The following is a 20,273-nucleotide window of genomic DNA, read 5'->3' as shown; positions in this document are numbered from 1 at the left end:
ACTGCACAGCATGTACAGAGAAGATAGATTTCTTACATACGTTATAGTCTAAATCAGCAGCATAATTGCCTTGTTGTTTAGAAGGCCCTTCCTAGAAAAACCACTGTAGAGCATCAGTCTGCATCCTGCTTCACCTGCAGAATGTTGGGTTTCTTTTTCTTTTTTGTCTGTTAGGATGTCATTGTCATCTCTTCTGGATATAGTGATTATCAGAAACTAAATATGATAGTTACAACTGGTTTTTCTGGCTATAAGGAAATAAGAGGCTTTAATTGTTTTATTAAAAAAAAGAAACAACTAGTGTGGGACATGAATCATTTACTGGTTATTTATTGATTCTTACCACTGAATTATGAAAACTTAAGCAATATTACATTCTGGGGCATAATCCCATACAAGGCAATAAAGTGATGCTTGGTATTACCTGTAGCACACTAACATACTGCATTCTGGTATTCTGATCTGACCTTTCAGAAAAGATACTTTAATCATTAATCTGTTAGCAGTGCACTGTAACTCTGCTGTAGCCTGGCCTTATGCATACTTAGAACCAACAGAAGGCTTTGGCTAGGGCACTGTCAGCTGATAGGGTTTTTTTAAATCCATTTTGTATTAGAGCACCATTCAAACAGCACATACTGCAATTTGTTTGAAATTCAAGTTCAGATACTTCTGTTGAGTTTGAAAGGATTTTCGGATACTGCTCTTTCTAGATAATTTGTTGTGAAACGTTTTTTTTTCCAATTCATACTCTATAATTCTAATTTGGTGGCTTTTTTGCAGTAGTAGAGTTGAGGTATTATACTCTACATGTGTTATAGTAGCAGTATTTCTTTGAAAAATCGTAGTGTAGTTGCAAAAGATGAGTTGTTTTGTGGTTATTATGAAGATTGTTGCTTGCTTTAGAAGGGAGAGTAGCATTCTAGCTAATTTACTGATGGGAGAGCAGAATGTGAAAAGAAATTCACGGGGCTGTGAGGTGGCAGCTGATGGTGGGACAGCAAGTGAAGGAATGGGACATAAGCAAAGCAGTTCTCTTCTTAGTAAGGAGAGTAAAGGCGTGGTGAGGGGTGCATGTTTTCGCAACAAGGCAAGGAGTTGATGTTTTAAAAGGAACTTGAGTTTAATGTATCTTTGGTTATTTTAGAATTAAGTAGAGCATTCTTATTTACCTGCTTTGAAATCTGATGTATTTAGTGCTTACAGAGGGGTACCAGATTGAAAGCCTGGGATGTTGAAGTCATCAAATTTCCTGCAGAACAGGTACAGCATGGCAAGAGCCATCACATGTGCCTTCCCAGAAATGCCCTTTCACTCTATAAACTGACAGAAAGGTACCTCAGTAGGGACTGAAGGGTAGTTCAGATTTCATGGTCTGTTTTGACACAATTGGCTACTGCTACTAACAAGAGTATGAATCACTGTTGCTCGTGAAGTGGAAATCTGCCCACTAAGCTAAGGCCCACCCAGTTCTAATGTGGCTGTAGGCCTGAGTGGGTGGTCACATGACCTGCTTCATTATGTTCTAATGAGATGTCTTTTCTAATGAGATGTCTTTTCTAATGAGATGTCTTTTCCTGGTGGCCCTCACATGAGAATGAGGAGGAGAATGGCTTTATTTCTTGGAAGATAAAGCTATCCAATTCCTCAATTCAAAATGAGGTAAATATAAATAACAAGACAGCACTGTTGTTTCCTTTGGCTCCAGGGTATCTGTAGTTCTAGTACATTTGATGTTTTGCTGTTGTTTATTTTCCTTATGGCTTTTACTGACAAAAGCGCTTCCTTGTAGGAGGACTCACAAATGGTAGTGGTCGCTATATTTCTGCAGCACCTGGAGCAGAAGCAAAGTATCGCAGTGCAGCAAGTACCTCCAGTCTTTTTAGCTCCACCAGTCAGCTCTTCCCTCCTTCACGCCTTCGTTACAGTAGGTCTGACATTATGCCTTCTGGACGGAGTCGATTGCTGGAAGATTTCCGAAATAATCGTTTCCCAAATCTTCAACTAAGAGACCTTATTGGACATATTGTTGAATTTTCTCAAGATCAGCATGGTTCTAGGTAATTACCATAGTAAAGTTAATCAATTAAGAATGTTTTACTACTTTGCTATTGTCATATTAACATGAAATGTTTGAGTGAGCTGGAAGGCATCTTAATACGAAGTGTACCATTAATTGGAATGCATGCTCTTATGCTGACCTTTTTCTTTTCTAGGGAATTTCATTATAAAGGTAGTGTAAATGTAGCTGCTCATAGAAGTATTGAGGTTAGAAGTAGTCTTATAACTCAACTTGTAAACTCTAGCATATAAGTATCAAAAAGGTGTTGATTAAGCAAACAAAATATCTGGCGTCTGGAATGTAAAAAACATTTTTTCAGTAATACATCGTCAGGTACTTAGTTATTCTTTTCATCTTTTAATACATAGCAAATGAAACTTTTTAAGGATCATTATACTAAAGTGCATTCTTTCATATGCAGAGGCACTACTTTCGTTTTAATAAATTTTATAATGTTTTATACTTGCTTCAGTGCATTGAGGTGTCTCATTGAAGCAGTGTTCTGAGAGGTTTTCCTGTTGTTCATGTAAAGCATAATGTACATTTTTTTGCACTTAGATTTATACAGCAAAAGCTGGAGCGAGCCACTCCAGCTGAGCGCCAGATGGTGTTTAACGAGATCTTGCAAGCAGCATATCAATTGATGACTGATGTGTTTGGAAACTATGTAATACAGAAGTTCTTTGAGGTAAGAATAACACTTGAGTATATGAACAAAAACATGAATGAAAAACTGTAAAGTCTGATTAAATTTAAAAAAATTTTTCTTAACCTTACAGCAGATTTCTACTGGACTCTCAATATAGAACCCGAGAGTCACATGTGTTTTCTGTTCTGTTCCCCCTGCTTTATTCATAACAGACCTGAAAATTATAGGCATGTTTTATTCTTTGCCCTGGTGATGCATGTGTTAACAAACAGTGTAGGCTGCACACTTGGACTTTGCAAGTCTTTCAGCTTAATTTATAGAGGCTTTAAGCAGATGGTGGGGAACACAAAGATTTGAAGGATATTTGTACTGGTATTAAAGGATACTTGCATCTTGGCATAGAGCGGGTCTGGAAAGTGCTCTTGTACCCAAAGAAAAAGATGTGTTGAACTTTGTCCAGTGCTGTATATGAAGGAACTCAGATTGAGAAAGATTCTGTGGAAGACATCACAAAATACATCTGATATTAGTTCAATTAGAATTTAAAACAGGTTTGGTTGTTCATTCTTTTTTTTTTTTTTTTTTAATTGAAAACTATGGGGGAGAAAAAAGCTATCAAAGGGCTGCAAAATTCAGCCTTTGGAGAAAAGAAAAGGCAATAGAACAAGAAATACGTGTAGAAATGGTACGCAGCATAGTGTACATTACATCAAGGACCATATCAAATACTTGGTGAAGCTGGGAGATATCTAATAAAAAAGAAAGTTCAATAAGAAATAAGGTGCTTGCTGTAGACAGGAATTAATTTGTAATGACTAATCTACAAAACAGTGTGCTTATTCTTTTGTCTTGATGTTCTTTTACTAAATCAGAATAACTTCTCAAAAGTGTGGCTGACATCCAGTATGCAGGCCCTTGATATTACTCGTGTGTTACCAGTTACTGGTTTTTCTTCTCCCTGATGTCAGGTTATGATCGTTGAAGTAGGAAGTAGATGTTGTTTGAGCTTTTTTCAGGGCTTCAGGTGACTGCAAGTGTGGGGTTTAACAAATCTCATCAGTGCTGCATGAAAGTTAGAGATGGAGCCCAGCCCATGGCTGCTGTGTGGCCTCTTGCCCTGTGGCAGCACAGCAGTTTGTGTGACTTGGCCAGAGGGATGTGGGAACTGGCAAGGCTGGAAACAACATTTCCAACAAGTTTACATTATTCTGAAGCCGGATTGGTGGCTTCTCTGTTAAACATGGAGCAGCTCAGAAGGTTGTAGAGGCACTGTGGAGGGAATAAGATGGCTAGAGCCAGGTATTGCTGAAAAATGTTGGTTGAATTATACTCTAATACAGCCAGTGTGTAAAACCCAAAGCAAACCCCATGTTATTTCTTAGTTTTCCAAAATTCTCATGTTAGGAATGATCCCTGAAGGCACCTGAAGTTAGCGTGTAGCTGCTGTAGGGACAACTGCTTCTTTTTTCTGTTCTTTTCTCTTTCTCCGTTACGGCTTACTGTAACGTAAACTGACCAGTACAAATTTGAAATCCTGGAGAAGACGTGATTCGAATTACTACGTTACAGTAATCTGATGTAATTAATTTGGCTGGTAACATTTGTCTCAATAAGTGGGGTATTTCATTCTAAATGTTAGTTTGTACAAACTAATTTTTTCTGCTGCCTTTAAAGTCATGCATTTGAAAGCACACTTTGTACTAGAATGTAGAATACTACAAAAATATTGAATTTAAGGGAAAACAATAATAATGAAAAAACTTCTGGTAAATATACCCATCAAAAATAAAGGGAAAAACCATCCGAGGCATGATAAATGTTTAACACATCGTGAACATTCTTACTCTGTCATGTGAATTCCAGCATGCTTCATGCCTTCTTTTTTTTAACAGCGTATTTGTTTTCTTCTAGTTTGGAAGCCTGGATCAGAAGTTAGCCCTAGCAACACGCATACGTGGTCATGTTCTGCCATTAGCCCTCCAGATGTATGGTTGTCGTGTTATTCAGAAAGCACTTGAGTCTATCTCACCTGACCAGCAGGTAATTGTAAGTTAGAACAATATTTTCTTTAATTTTGTTTCTGTTTAATTTCACCTTCCTTTTTGCTTGCTTAAATTGTTGATCATTTCCTTCATTATAAAAAAGATCTAGAGACCAAAAATAGTTAAACTGAAGTGTTGAGATACACAAGTAGATCACTGGTAAATAGGAAAAGTAACAATTACAGTGAAGAGATACTCCTTTGAGAAAAAAAAAATCACCGTGAAGACAAAGCTAATCTTCTTTTCCAGAACGAAATGGTGAAAGAGCTGGATGGTCATGTTCTGAAATGTGTGAAAGATCAAAATGGGAATCACGTTGTGCAAAAGTGTATTGAGTGTGTTCAGCCCCAGTCGCTCCAGTTCATCATCGATGCGTTCAAAGGACAGGTAGTGTTAACAGTTCATTTCCTTTTCTGTAGGGTTGCTTTGATTTGCAATTTGCTTTTGGTGCTGTTCGCATACAGAAGATAGCGTTTGGCTCACTTACAGTCAGCTGATATTAAGCTGGAGTAAAAGAAGAGATGGTAAAATGGAAAAGCTGTTAACAGATAGTTAAGATGCTTTAAAAAGATGCTGGATGTGAAGCTCTAGAAAACTGCTTTGGATGTTCTGTAAAGGCCAGTAGAAGTATTTGGCTTATGGCCAGGCTGTTTGGGTTTTGTGATGTGCCACTTTAAATTTCCTTTCTAACTTCTAGTGTCTATTTTTGGTGTATCTGATCTCTAGCATGCACTTTTCATTAAAATTGCAATTTTTTTCTTCTTTTACTTACCTTGTAACTCTGTCTTCTAAAGTTTGCCAATCAATATCTACCATTAAGGAAAATCCTTTTGAAAAAATATTAATCTTCTCCCTGTGTATTTGGATAGTGTTAAGTGAAGGGGAGGAAGAAGGTATTTGTTTCCAACAAAATTATATTCATAAAAGATTGGTATTGTGCCACAGGCTAAAGAGCATGTTGCAGCTAAAGATTTTAATACTCTGTGACAAACGTGTACTTCTGTAGTCTCAAGGAACTGTAAAAATTGCACTGATGTGGCTGTTAGTAAATTCTACCTTAATGGCTGGCCATATGTGTTTCTTAACAAAGTCTACGATAAAATTCTCTCCCACCAAACTACCAGAAACATCTGTCGTGCATGGTGGTAGGGGCATACTAAGGTGTGTAGGGTTAGGTCTTTCTGTATCAAAAAATATATATGGAGTAGATGAGATGCAGTTTCTAAAATATAAATAGAGTCCCAATGACCAAATATATTAAAATACACATATATATACACACACACGCATATAAAGTAGTTAATCTCAAGTGACAAATGAAAAATACTGCACTTTAGTCATATCACATAACAGGACATACCTTTATCACTCACCCATGTTATCTGAATCTTTGTCTAAACAGACAAGGTTCTTCTTGTTCAGTTCTGACCAATAAAGAACCTTAAATATTCTGAATTAATCCTGGAAACACAAACCTGACTTTGAGAGAAGGAAAAAGCAGTAAGTAGGACTATGACTATATGTTTATAATGCTTAAGTTGTGAATGTTATATACATAGCAGGAAATATGAAAATCATGAAAATCAGCTGCAGTGATCGCACTTCTTTCTGTAGGAAGAAAAATCTTCAACTTTAAAATGAAGAACAAAGTTAAAAAGAACACTTGAGAGGCGAACAGTGCTTAATTAAGGGTCCGAGTTTCAAGATTTTCTTTGCACCTAAATAGGCCAGGAATGTCTAGGAATGTTGTATTGAAAACTTGCGTTCTTTAGTAGTTGTCTGATTTGCACTTGACACAAAAAAAAGGAGGTAGAATCGTGATATTAGCAGTGAAAGCTTTTCTATTTTTAATAAAAGTAGTTGGCAAATTCAGTTCCATTTTAAACATGGTATTGTTAGTGCATCTGTAAACTTCAGCTGGGTTTGACTTCAGTTGGCAATTCTATTTTAAGGTATTCGTGCTTTCAACTCATCCATATGGCTGTCGAGTAATTCAGCGCATTCTGGAACACTGCACTGCTGAGCAGACTTTGCCAATCTTAGAAGAACTACATCAGCACACAGAACAACTAGTGCAGGTTAGTGTGTGTATTCCTTTCTCTACTGCCTTGTAGAGCTTATTTGGATTATCATAATTAATTCTTGTGTCATAGTATATGAAATAGCTTAAATGAATTTGCCTCTTTTTAGTGTTGTAGATAATGATTTTTGTCTTTTTTTCCTTCCATAGTTTTAATGAAAATGAATTTGGAAGTTGGGAGGCAAAGAAGATATAAAAAGCCTTTTTCTTACACTTTTGGCTGTAGCTTCAAGTATACGTTGTAAATGCACAGATTTAGTTTGTTGTGTTTGTGGTTGTTTTTTTTTTTAACTGCAAAGTTCACCTATTTGTAGTTTATCTTGATTTCATTCTGCTATCCTTTAGATAACTTCTGATAACGTCTAAACAGAAATATGTTGTAAAAAATACATAGTCTGCATATTCGAACACACATAGGGCATCTTTTCTAAAAGAAGGCCAGGCCAAAGAGCTCATACAACATAAGTTCCTCACTTGGTTTTGAGCAAACAAAATAAATGGATTTGAAATTGAATCAGTTTCAAATACTGGAAGGGACTTATGTTGTTCATTAGGAATTCCTACATGAGAAAAGGCAACAACTGCCTTTTGCTTTGTATTCACAGCCTAGTTTACTTCTCAGTAGTATTTTGCATATGAAATCTCTGTTACACTGTAATTGTCTTGGGGAACCAAAGTTCAGGGAGATATGAGAGCTGATAGAGAATGATGGTATTAATTTTGAAGTCTTGTTTCTTTAGGAGGATATAAGATACTCTAGCAAAAAGCCATTTCTACAGATTATTTCTGTTTTCCATGTTCATTTAGTAATCCATAGAGTAATTCTAGATGCAGTATATTTTGCATCCTGTTGTTTCCATGATTATGATATTATTGCATTTTTCCACATATCCGTGCAATTAGCTTAGCTGAAAGTTTACACAAATAAACAAAAATCTATGTGCATGACTTGGTATGAACACAAAAGAAAATTGAAGTCATCTTATTTTCAGGATCAATATGGAAATTACGTTATTCAACACGTACTGGAGCATGGTCGTCCTGAAGACAAGAGTAAAATAGTTTCAGAAATAAGAGGAAAAGTTCTAGCTCTGAGTCAGCACAAATTTGCCAGGTATTGCACAGCTTTCTTATATTAAAGATTCACTAATCTTTTAAAGTTGTAGTGTTGGATTTTTTTGATTGTATTTCAACAAGGATATGATATTTTACCCCATGTGTAATGTGTTTTCTGATATTTTGTGTTTCTATAGAGGTGGACATATGTGGTGCTTTATCCTCTGCAAAATACCAGATCTGGGGAAGGGAAAGGGGAAATACTGTTCTGAAGTACAATAAATGAGATTTCATGGGTTTTTGGAGTGTCTTTCGTTCACTTTCTGTAAGTGCAGGAAAGAGACTCCCAGACTCCAAGGAGAGGCATATGAGAATGACCAGAGCCAGCTGTGAAAAAGCTGTCCTGGAAACTGCGTGAAAATCTGCTGCTGATGAGCTGGGAATTCCTTGCTGTCTTATCACTCCAGTCAAACAATTTCTAAGCATAAAAAGGCTAGCTGTAAAAGTGCTGCTTAAGCCTGACAAGAATTTAATGTGCTAGGAAGACTCAAAGACTACAAACTGCTCTAAAATTCGAGCCTAAGAATAATCCTTAAATGTTTTTTATAAGAACATCAGTGTATGTGCCTTTTGCTAAGGAAAATACACTGGATCCTGGATGACACAGTGAGATGAACTTTGTCATCAACATTAAGTAGAAATGCAGTGTTATTGGGGGTGGGAGGGAGCATTTGTTTTAAAAATCATTTGTATGCAGAGTAGCAGTTTTATCTGGATTTTTTTTTTTTTTTCTTTTTTCTTACATTGAACTATTCATGTTCTTCGTTGTTCTTAAGTTCTTTACAGAGAGTGGTGAGGGGCTGGAACAGGCTGCCCACACAGGCTGTGGATGCCCCATCCCTAGAGGTGTTCAAGGCCAGGCTGGATGGGGCTCTGGGCAGCCTGGTCTGGTATTAGATGGGGAGGTTGGTGGCCCTGCATGTGGCAGGGGGATGGAGATTCATGATCCTTGAGGTCCCTTCCAACCCTGGCCATTCTGTGATTCTGTGATTCTCTGTGAACTTGCTTAATTTCTAAAGTACAAACCTAGGACAAGAATCACTTTGTTGCTGACTTACAGTCATTGATGGTATTTTCAGCTTCTGAGATATCTGGAAGTCATGGACTTCATCTACATAAGTAAATATTTGAATGCTTCTCTGATCTAGGCATGATCCTGAAGACATTCTTTATTAAAAAAAATAGAATGCTTCATATCTACCTTTCTCTGTTACATCCTAGAAGGATCCGTAGATAAAAGCAGATATACTGGAGTACAAATACAACTTAAAGTCCAGTGTAGCTGCATAGGTTACTCTGAAAGTAATGCCTCCTATTTATTTCCATGTAAGCTGCAACCAATACAAAGAGCATAATAACACTGTTTGATAGAGAATATTCTCAGCTACAAGGTGCATTCCTGAACATATCCACCACCATTAGCTATGCATTTTCACCAGTGATGAACAGGAGCCTGCATGTTGTGCTCATAAAAATCTGCACGAGTGGTGGTGACCCACTGTTTCACAGCTGCTATGATGGCATTATTCCTAGGAAAATGTTGCCCAAGCAGTGTTGTCTTTCATTGGCCCAAGCATATGGAAGTGAAAAGGAGCCAAATCCAGACTGTATGGTGAGGTAGGGCAGTCCACCGAAGATTGGCAGTGTGCTCCATGATCTCCAGACTGGCATGGGACCTGGTGTTATCATGTGGCCGTAGAAAGGTTGTCGTCTTTTCTGGCTTCGGTCTGGAGCTCAAGCATTCAGCTTAGTCAATGTTGTGATGTAGTGGTCAGAGTTGATGGTCTGTCCGGGTTCCACGATATGCAGAAGGATCATCCCTTTCCTGTCCCAAAAGACAGTACCCATCACTACTCACTGAGGGGCACATCTTGAAGTTTTTCTTCAGTGGAGAATTCACGTGTCACTCCACAGACTGCTGTTGTCAAACCACATCTCATCACCAGTAATGTTGTGATCCAGGAAACTGTCACCTTCAGCCTCATTTTGGTTCAGTATGAAGTTTTGACAAACTTGCATGCGGTGTTCTTTCTATTCCTCTGTATGCAGTCATGGGGCCCACCTGGTGCAAACTTCGTGATGTCCCAACATTGCCACCATCATTTCCAAGGCATTGAAGCTGACAGTTGGCTCCATACACAGTTCCCTGTTTGTAATTTGCTGATTCCCATGGATGAGCTGATTGAGATGCTGTTATTTTCTTGGTGTGAAACCTGTGCATGGCTGTCTAGAACATGGCTTGTCTTTTGTGTTGCTGTCACCACTGTTGAAACGCACCACCCATTGTCTCAGCGTGCTCAAATCCACTTTTTGGTCTCCAGAAATGTTCAGCAAGTATGGATGAATATCAGTGGGTGCCATTTTTTCCACATGGAGGAATTCAGCAACACGTCTTTGCTTCATCTGTATCAGATGCCATTTTGTCAGACTGCCCCTCTGCTGCCATCTGCCACACGGCATCAAAACGTAACGGGATGTTGGTGGGAAGATTCAGCATCTGCTGCTCTGCTAACATCTGCCTCTGATGTCATGGCCAACATAACAAAATAAGAGGCATTACTTTCAGGGCAGTCCTCATACAGTCATTTCTCTAAGTATCAGAAGATGACTTTTGGATATAATCCTTTGCGGTAAAGCTATTAGAAAGTAAAGATTTAGAACTTGGAATGTCAGGTATTTAAAATGAATTCTTCAGTGGTATTAAGGCACTTAAGTGTTCAGATAAAATTGCTACTTAGAAGGATGTTACATATCAAGTAACAGAATCCATTTGTCTTGTTTTTTCAGCAACGTGGTAGAAAAATGTGTAACTCATGCTTCTCGTGCTGAAAGAGCTTTACTTATTGATGAGGTCTGCTGCCAGAATGATGGTCCTCACAGTGCCTTATACACCATGATGAAGGACCAGTATGCCAACTACGTTGTTCAGAAGATGATTGATATGGCTGAACCTGCTCAGCGGAAGATAATAATGCACAAGGTACATTTTAGTATAGTTCTGTTGATTCAGAAAATTTCTCCACAATTATACTGCTTTATCTCTTAGAATTCATTTCCTTTTGGAGTTAAAACTAAAATCCATAATCTAGAACTTAATGCACAGACATTAAATTCAGGGGTACTTAATGGGGCATAACATATTTAGGTCTCTGAGAACTTTTCTGCAAGCTTAAAAGGTAAACCTGTAGAATAGTCTTCAAAGATGAATTTCATATCCTCTCTTTATGTCAGTTTTTCTGTGAAAATAATTTTAAACTGAAAAAAATCAATAGTATTTCTCACTTGTATTGGCATAACAGAAGAAATACAGGTCTCTCTTGTTGCTGGTAACAAAGAGCTCTTCAGTTGTCATCCTATCCCACCTTTCTTTGCCCCTGGCAAAAAAAAATCCAAAGACAATCCTCATAATTCCTAACATTTGGGCACATTCGCTAGTTACGAATGTCCAGAGAGGAGCAAAAATGCCTCATTAGCCTTAGGTTGTTTAATACAGGATATATTCCTGCAGGAGCTCTGCTTCCCCATTCCTGACAGGGCACTCCCACAAAACAAGCTTCCAAACTTTTCCACCTGCAAGCTCAGCAGGCTGCTCCCATGGGAAAGCTCATTTTTGGGGGTGGTTCTCCGTTGTGCTGTTTTCCTGCACTGCTCTGTCCCCAGCTGCTTAGAAGAACTCGTGGAGGTCTGCCCTGTGGAGAAGGACTTGGGGGTCCTGGTAGACGAAGAGCTGGACATGAGCCAGCAGTGTGCGCTTGCAGCCCGAAGGGCCGACTGTGTTCTGGGCTGCATTAAAAAGGAGTGGCCAGCAGGGAGAGGGAGGTGATTGTCCACCTCTACTCAGCTCTTGTGAGGCCCCATCTGCAGTACTGCGTCCAGGCCTGGGGCCCCCAGTGCAGGAAGGACGTGGAGCTCTTGGAGCGGGTCCAGAGGAGGGCACTAAGATGATCAGAGGGCTGCAGCACCTCTCCTATGAGTAAAGGTTGAGGGAACTGGGCTTGTTTAGCTTGGAGAAGAGAAGGCTCTGAGGAGACCTCATTGTGGCCTTCCAGTACTTGAAGGGAGCATATAAACAGGAGGGGGAATGGCTGTTTACGAGGGTGGATAGTGATAGGACAAGGAGGAATGGTCTTAAACTGGGACAGGGGAGGTTTGGGTTAGATATTAGAAGGAAGTTTTTCACACAGAGGGTGGTGACACACTGGAACAGGTTGCCCAAGGAGGCTGTGGATGCCCCATCTCTGGAGGCATTCGAGGCCAGGCTGGATGTGGCTCTGGGCAGCCTGGTCTGGTGGTTGGTGACCCTGCACATAGCAGGGGGTTGGAAGTAGATGATCATTGTGGTCCTTTTCAACCCAGGCCATTCTGTGATTGTTGGACAGCCCAGCCTCACCTGCCACTGGATTAGGTGACGTGTGAGAATAGCACTGTTAGTACTGCCTGTTGTGTTTATATCACATAGTATAATGTATTGTTGGCTTCTTCAGTCACTTGTTGATGTTGAAGAAATCCATGATCTGAAATCTGAAAACAAAAGTGGAGTCATCAACTCAATACTTATCATATGAGAGGTACATCAGTTGGTTGGTGATTCAACATCACCCATTTTACATCTTTCCAGAAGTTTCCATAGATGTGAAACGATAGGCTTCTTCTTGTTTGTTTTTTTTTTTAGTATAATAGTTCACAAGTGTAGTGACTCCACTTAAAGTTTATGAGGAAAAAAATAACGAGTTTCTTCCTACAGATTCGACCCCACATCACAACTCTGCGCAAATATACCTACGGCAAACACATTCTGGCCAAGCTGGAAAAGTATTACCTGAAGAACAGTGCTGATCTGGGGCCAATTGGTGGACCACCAAATGGGATGCTGTAAAAGGCAAAAAAGGAAATGGAAGAATTTTATTGTGAATGATCAAAACATACAACTTAACTATAAATGTTCTGATTTTTTTAAATCTATTTATTGACTTTGTTCATCCATTTGTAAAATTTTTATTCTTTTGTATATTTTTGGGGAGTGAATTATAAAAAATAAAAAAAAAAAATCTCCAGCCCTGATCAGGAGACCTATCAGATTGGATGGCTGGCAAAGCACAGAATGCCTGTATATGATGTAATTGTATCAAAATAGCTGTCACATATTTTGTAAATTTTTACCTTGTAAAGTCACTGAAATAGTTTTTAAAGGGAAAAAGTACAGTATTCTTTTAATACACTGGCTTGCAATCTGGTAGGTCTACCCAACATCATAGCACAACAGATTTATAGAGTTGTATATAGAATTGATCCTTATTTTTCCCTTTCGTGTGAAGTCTTTTATACCAGATTAAGATTGATCAGCTGCATAAACATTATTTAACATGTCGAAAAGTTAAGTTGTATTTTGGTGGTTCACAAAGTACTATCAAATAACAAACAGGGCACAGCAAATGAAAGCAGAGAATAACAAAACAACGGGAACCTGAAAGGACAATTTTCACCACTTGCTGTGGACAGTTATTTCTTTTTTTAATTAGTGCCCTTAGGTTTTCTCTAGCGATGTATTAAAAACAACAGTGCTGTATATACTTATATATTTAATTGTTGTACAAGGTAGAGGAATCGAATGGTGGTGGTACATCCACTCAGCAGAGTACGCTGTTGGAAGAGGAGTGAACCCTGTATTAACTTTACAGTCAGTTTTACAACGCAGGAAGAGTAGAGATTTGTATTTTTTTATTTTGCATATAGAATTGTAAGGATTTGAAAGCGTTGAGCATTTGTTTTGCTTTCTCACTGTAGATGCAAAAAAAAAAAAAAAGGTATTGATGAAGAGAAGAGGGGCCACTGAAAAGTAAACTCGATAGCTCAACATTTAAGCATGATTGATTAAATATCCAGATAGCTTTTTTGCTTCCTATAAATATATGCATTGTATACGTGTAGTTAATAGGTGTAAGTTTACAGTTTGAAAACAAATCTCGTTTTGATGTTTATTACAAGCCTTGCTAATTTAGTAGTGACGCTTACCTTGGTTGTACAGATGTACATTTGTAAACCTTCATGCTGTAAATGTAATTTGTTTTACCCTTTTTTGGGACAAAAATTTGCATTTTAGTGTATATTCATATCCTCGTCCCCCTTTCTTCCCCTGGCATATAGTGTTGTATAATGTAAATTTATTTCAGCAAATTAAGAGTGATTTTTTTAAATTCTATCTTTATATGGTTTCAGAAATATGAACCGGCTTTTTTTTTAACTATTGTGAGAAACATTATGTTTTGTTTACAACATAGCTGTTGGTTCTGTTCATATGGACACTTTGGGAAATCAATCTGTTCAAATTTTAAGTTGGGATAATAAGCGTAGTGAGAAAGAAGTGGACTGAAAACTTTGGTTATCGCAGAAACCAATGCTTCTTCCATCTTAATAAATGTGGCATGATTTTTTTGTACAGAAGAGTACTGTATTTTTGAATAGCCTTCTCCCAGCGTAAAGCAAATATGTATGATACTGTCAATTTTTTTCTCTGGACATACGACATTGTAACAGTAACATGAGATGATGTACATTTACAAGCGGCCTTATGTACATTTCCCAATGATCTTTTTAAGGCAGAGTTGTGACCATATGTGTATAATTAAAATCCTTTTTAATCCTTTGCCTATGGAAATATTTTGGAAAAGAAAAAAAAAAAAAGCTTGCTTTGTATATTCAGTTTCTGAAAGATAAAGAAAGTGCTTTGTATGTTGTTGAAGTAAGTATTTTGTGTAAAACATTCATTCGGAGGGCATGAGCAAAAGTTGTGATCACCAGGATGGATGGAAAGCAGTTTTGAGCACTGATAAATAAAAGGCTGCAGCTGTAGGGCTCTGATCTTGAGGAAAGAAAGTGGTGGTGGTATAAACTCGTGTAGGGAATTCTGTTGTATTACTCTTGGTATCAGGTTTACGTGAGTCTTTTTAAAGCATACATCTGAGTTGCTATTTTTGGTTTTTTAGTGGTAGCGTTTAAATCATGAATAGGCAAACGGGAAAGTATGTTCTGACCTCCCGTTAGTTTCTTCATCTGTCATTTAATGCCTGCATCAAGTGATGTAGGGGGCTGAGTTATTGTTAATAACCTCATCTTTAATTGCTAAGCAGTTTTTGAGTGGCAGTTCACAACGTTCCTTTCAAGAGCTACAGGCCCCACCATTGGAGCCAGAGCTTTCCCGCAGTCACACAAAGGATGGCACTTGAGCAACTTACTTGAACACATTAATTCTCCTCAGTGAGTATTTTTATCCTGTGTACAAACTGTCTGTTATTATCTGACGTTGTCTCTGACATGGGAGACGTTAAATCAGGCTTTTGGGAATGTCCAGGCAGAAACTGGTGATGTCTGAGTACTTTGTCCCTGTAGCACTCATGCCATAGTTGAACTTAATCAGTCCTGTAACTATCATCCTTAGAGCTTTCAGTACCTTGAAAATAATCTTCCACTTGCTCTCCTAAATTACCATTTTGCACAAACTATATCCAGGAACGTGAAAATCACTGGGTTTCCTTTCAGCTATTTTAGGCTTTGGGTAGAACCACTAGACTTCTTTTTTTGCTAAAATACCGCTATTTGATATAGACTGTTTATGGACCAGTTTGATTAGGTTTGACTCCAGGCGGCTCATATTAAATAATGTAATGTTCACGTGTATATACTGTAAAAATCAAAATGAAAATGTGTTAATAACACTGTGTGAAATACATCTGGTCTTGTGTTTTTCCTCTAGGAAACCAGCCAATCTTTTTGTTCTCAGTTATGTGACTTGTCTGCTTGGAAACTTTGCAAAGGCACTCCATTCTGTTTCTGCCATCGGATGAGAGTCAGCCAATTATTTGAGAACCCGGTATGAGATCATTACATTTCCAGAGGTCAGTTCTGAGCTGCAAAGCCTTTGTATCATCCTACAAAAAGTGTTTACCAAGGGATGGATGAGGCTAGAGCTTCATGGTAGTTCGTACACCAGTGAAAGCGCAGTGAGTTCTTAAGCATTTGGGAAGGCTACGATTGTTGGCTGCTCTGTCATTATTGGATTCACAATCTTTAGTTACTGCCCAGGATTTTTTTCAAAGGACCAAACTTGGCTTAAAGTGGGGAGTGAAGGGGTCTAACTGCAACGGAGTGGGTTTGCTTGTTGGTATGAAACCATCCTCTGAAGTGGGCCCTTAAGGACAGAGCAGCCATAATACTAGTTCCATCGCAGACTGCTAGATCTACGTTTTCAGTGGAGTACATGCATCCTTGAAGCTTCTGGGGCTGGAATGCCCAGATGTTCTTGAACGCTGATGGCAGTTAAGAGGCAGATAATCTCTCTTACATCCACTCTAAATAACAGGCAGTTTTCCTTGCGACTGGTTGTGTGGCAGCGTGCTGATCGGGCTGATCTATGGTGCAGGAGCGTTTCCTCCTCCAGCCCTTTGGATGCAGCCTGCTCCTTTGCATGCTAGCTCTGCAGTTAGGGAATTCACCCTGCAAATAAGATGACTGAATTAGTTTTCTTTTATCAGCCTCGGGGTTTCAAACCCACCTTTCTCACTTCACAGGAGTATGTCCTAACCGCAAGGAGTTGGGCAGGTTCATTTTCTGCTCCTGAATTTGGGCTGAGCTTGTAGCACAGCTTGAGCCATTCGTTGCATCACAAGCAGCACAAGACAGAGCATGACTCCGAGCACGCAGGTGGGAGTGGGCAGGTTCTGCTCCTGAGATCCTTGTCTCCACCTTGATTCTCCCAGACTCAGTTCATGTAAAAAACAGATCTTGGGAGCGGCATGCTCCCATCATTGCCATACTGGAAATGCTCCTTGAGGCTTTTTATGTTGCAGCTGAAATGTTGGAAGGAGACTGGTCCCTAAAGATCTTCAGTTTGTGAGGAAGAACCAATGTAAATATGAAATGTACACACTTTCACCAGTGTTAATAGTTCTGGAAGCCCTAACCAGCTTCATTTCAGCTCCGGAGGGTTCAGATTTCCTGGCAGCACCACAGCCCTTTCCCAACTCGGTTGCCATGCTTGTCCCAGCCAAGCCTAAGGGGGACAAGAAGAGACCATTCTCCTTCCCTGGCACAGCAGTGCTCAGGTGTGGAGGTTGTTGAGGACTTGCTGCTTGGCTGCTGATCACAGGGCAGGTTCACACAGATAATCCTTATCCCCTTTCCTCTATCAGAGCGGCAGTACAGCATCAGAAAGTTTACTCAGTGCCTCCTTGCATAGGATCAGTCTAGGAGAGCATCCAGGCGATCGTGTGCTGGTGCCAGGAGAAGTCCTGAGCAAGGATTCACTGTTTTCTCTGTAGGGCTTAGTTTTGATGTGGCTGTCGCAGCCCTTTGCATACAAGCTGGCTTCCAGAAGCTGATAGAGCATTCGGAGCAGTCACTTGTTAAGCAAGGGTTACAGAGGGCTGAACTGAGCTGAAGAGCTGAGGACAAACTCAGTGCAAACCACAGAACCAATTTCCCACTTCGCATGGAGAGCCGGGATGAAAGGAGCAGAGTTTCCCCTTGTCAGATCCAGGCTACACACTGATCTCATTCAACTCTTAAAAAGCCTTTTTTGTTTGAAAAGCGACTATCTTAAGTACTCCAGGTTTCACATGACATCTCCTATTTCCTTGAAATGTCATGTGTCTCATGAGAATGTGGGGTTTGATTATTCATCCCACTTTGGGAGCACCACAAGCTTGGATCCTGCTGGGAAAGAGACTCTTATCCAGCCCTACCCATCATCTTTGGACACTCAGGCAACTGGAAGCCTGGAGATCTGGTGGGGGCATTAAAGGTCACTCACTGCATGTTTCTTGGGTGCTGTGCAGCTCTTGCTGTCCCCTTAGATAGGAACAAGGATCACACAGCAGCACTATCAGCAAGGCTCTGGGGGAGACACCATCCCAGTTAAGTTGTTTCTGTTTAGGTGTGGACACTTCCATGCAGACACACGCACTGGGAACAGGCTCTGTTGCCTGCTCGTCTGTCTGGTGCCATCTGAGGGACCCTGAGGCATCTGAGACACCTGGACAGGGCATGCAGGTGTTCCCAGCGAGCAGCACTCAGTCAAGCCTCCAACATCTGTTCCAGGAAGGCTGAGATGGCACTGAGAACCTTCATACTTCATACAAGGTTCTCATCGGCTGGAAGGTACCTGAAATCAATAAGCAATTTTTCATAGATCAGTGGTTAAAAAGAGGAGGGAGAGAAGAGAAAGGTAGAGGTGGGCCCAGAGGGGTGGGAGTCAAAACAGCTTTATTCTGCAATCAGGATGGGATGAGAAGTGGAGAGACAAAATATAAGCATCCCCACATGCATACTCAAAACTGCTGTAACCACCATCTAATAAACAACCATAACGGCTCTTGATTATGAATACTGAGCAGAGGGAAGAGGGAGAGAAGGAGCACTCTGGGAACCCACTGGTATCTTTAAAAAGTAATAAAAAGGCACAGCAAAATCTTCACTCCAGGCCTCCCTGGGCAGTATAGCTAACATCACAATCACCTAAAAATAATACAAACATACAGAAAGAGGAAAAAATGCAATTAAAATATCTGTGTTTGTGACAAAGTCAGCACTGCTCGGAGTTGGGCAGGCAGCACACTCACGTGCCATGCAAAACTTAAAGCAAAGACAAAAATCCACAGATAAATAAGTAGGACAGCATTGCAGAACCCCACCCCACTGCCCAGGCAGAATTACAGCCTTTGTTCCCCTCCTTTCATAGAATCATAGAACGTCCTGGGCTGGAATGGACTCACAAAGATCATCAAGTCCAGCTCCTACCTCCACACACCTCGAGGCTGTCCGCAGTGCCCTGGGCAGCCTGTTCCATGCCCACCACCCTCTGGTGCAGAACCTTTTCCTGATATCCAGCCTGAACCTCTCTCCCTTTCATCCAGTCCTCCCTGCCCCCTCTGTACTCCCCTTCGCCCCGCTCTCCTCCACCTGGCTGTATGCCCTGCCTGCCACCTGGGCAGCTGTTCCCACAGTGGTGGTCAATCACCAGGAGCACATGCTGACAGACAACCCGAGCAGAGCTCTGTCCCTGCATGGGCCTTGCCAACACAGCTCATCCTTGTGGCACAGGAGCACGATGCCACCCAGGGCTGGGGTACCACAGTCCCAAGCCCACTCCCAGGTGAGGTTACAACAGAAGCTGGGCAAAGGCAGTGCCTCTTGAATGCGTGAGAAGGTCCAGGTTGGAGGAAGAGACAGGATGGGTGGGGAACCGATGGGTGAATCAGTGCTATGACAGTGAGGGCTGAGACACTGGTACTGCCTGCAGGGATGTGAGCAGAGGAGTGACTGCACACAGCCCCAGGACAGCCGGTATGTGCGGAAATGTGCGAGTGGCCTCAAAATGCTAAATGAAGGATGATAATTAGAGCAAGATGCATCCTTTTAGCTAATCAGGAAGAAAACCTGTACGTTACATCACACAAAATTCATGGCACAGTCACGACCGATAGCTGGCGTGAATTAAAAACACTGATGCTGGCCCAGGAGCAGCATTCCTCAGAGATCCTCAGCAAGGCTGGGGTCCAGATCACACCAGCGTACTGAAAAAATAACCCAAAAAGATCAGTATTTTTCCCAGTGCTGCACATGTTGTCTAGCAGGCAGTTACGATGCTGCAGCCTAATCCTTCTCTTGGTAACTGCTCTGCTACAGCATCTGCTCCTTCCAGGACCACGTCTCTTTTGCATCCAGAGGAGTGCTAAACCTGCTTTGGCAGAACTCCCGCAGCTCTGTGTGCTTACTCACATTCCCTGTACAGCAGAAACACCTGACCCAAGCCTGTCTGCCAGTGACAGCGTGAGAGTCCATCATGAATGTGTTTCTAAAGACGGAGTACTTCTGCATTTTTGTTAAAAGTCTTTGTCCTTAATCTGGAACTTTTTAACAAGCACAACAGCACTGGTTTATGTGAATGCTGATAGCTTCCTTCCACAGCACGTGGCACAATTGCTACGGTCACAAACATCTCATGGGGAGAGCCTGCACTAAAGTTTTATGCGAGTTTTATGCACCCAGCAGCCTCCGTGACAAACCAAGACAGTAAAAAGGAATACACAGAGGAAATACAGGAGTCCTTTGATAAGAGATTAAGTACCTCAATCCACCTGAAACCCACACCTCTCTCAGGCAGATAATGGCTCTCTCTGGTGCTGCCAGAAGCGGCTGTAGGATTACAGCCATACGTATCTTTTGTATTCTCACAGCAATCATCAAGGCACTAAAAAGGCATTAAGAATCACAGTCTCTCCTCTGCAGGATGGCAGGGGCTTTGAAAGGTGATGGCCTCCCCTCTGTGCT

General features: G+C 40.6%; 1 protein-coding gene across 9 annotated transcripts in view; it reads left to right on the top strand.

Moving 5' to 3' along the window:
- Window positions 1–15,675, top strand: part of PUM2 (pumilio RNA binding family member 2) — a 64,883-nt gene extending 49,208 nt beyond the window's left edge. For 6 of the 9 annotated variants that reach the window (XM_085218090.1, XM_085218086.1, XM_085218093.1 and 3 more), the window contains 8 exons: window positions 1,793–2,060; window positions 2,621–2,750; window positions 4,623–4,757; window positions 5,003–5,140; window positions 6,706–6,831; window positions 7,826–7,947; window positions 10,737–10,929; window positions 12,694–15,675. In XM_085218090.1, coding sequence (XP_085074216.1) covers window positions 1,793–2,060; window positions 2,621–2,750; window positions 4,623–4,757; window positions 5,003–5,140; window positions 6,706–6,831; window positions 7,826–7,947; window positions 10,737–10,929; window positions 12,694–12,825 — 1,244 coding nt within the window. In that variant the 3' untranslated portion in view covers window positions 12,826–15,675. The remainder of the gene's footprint in view (window positions 1–1,792; window positions 2,061–2,620; window positions 2,751–4,622; window positions 4,758–5,002; window positions 5,141–6,705; window positions 6,832–7,825; window positions 7,948–10,736; window positions 10,930–12,693) is intronic. The other 3 variants (XM_085218092.1, XM_085218094.1, XM_085218091.1) reach the window with 1 other exon arrangement.
- Window positions 15,676–20,273: the final 4,598 nt, after the last annotated feature.

This window comes from Meleagris gallopavo, chromosome 2 (genome assembly GCF_905368555.1).
Source record: "Meleagris gallopavo chromosome 2, MGAL_WU_HG_1.1, whole genome shotgun sequence".
NCBI classification, from domain to species: Eukaryota; Metazoa; Chordata; class Aves; order Galliformes; family Phasianidae; genus Meleagris; species Meleagris gallopavo.
The sequence above is the reverse complement of the archived record's forward strand: the minus strand, read 5'-3'. Positions and strand labels throughout refer to the sequence as shown.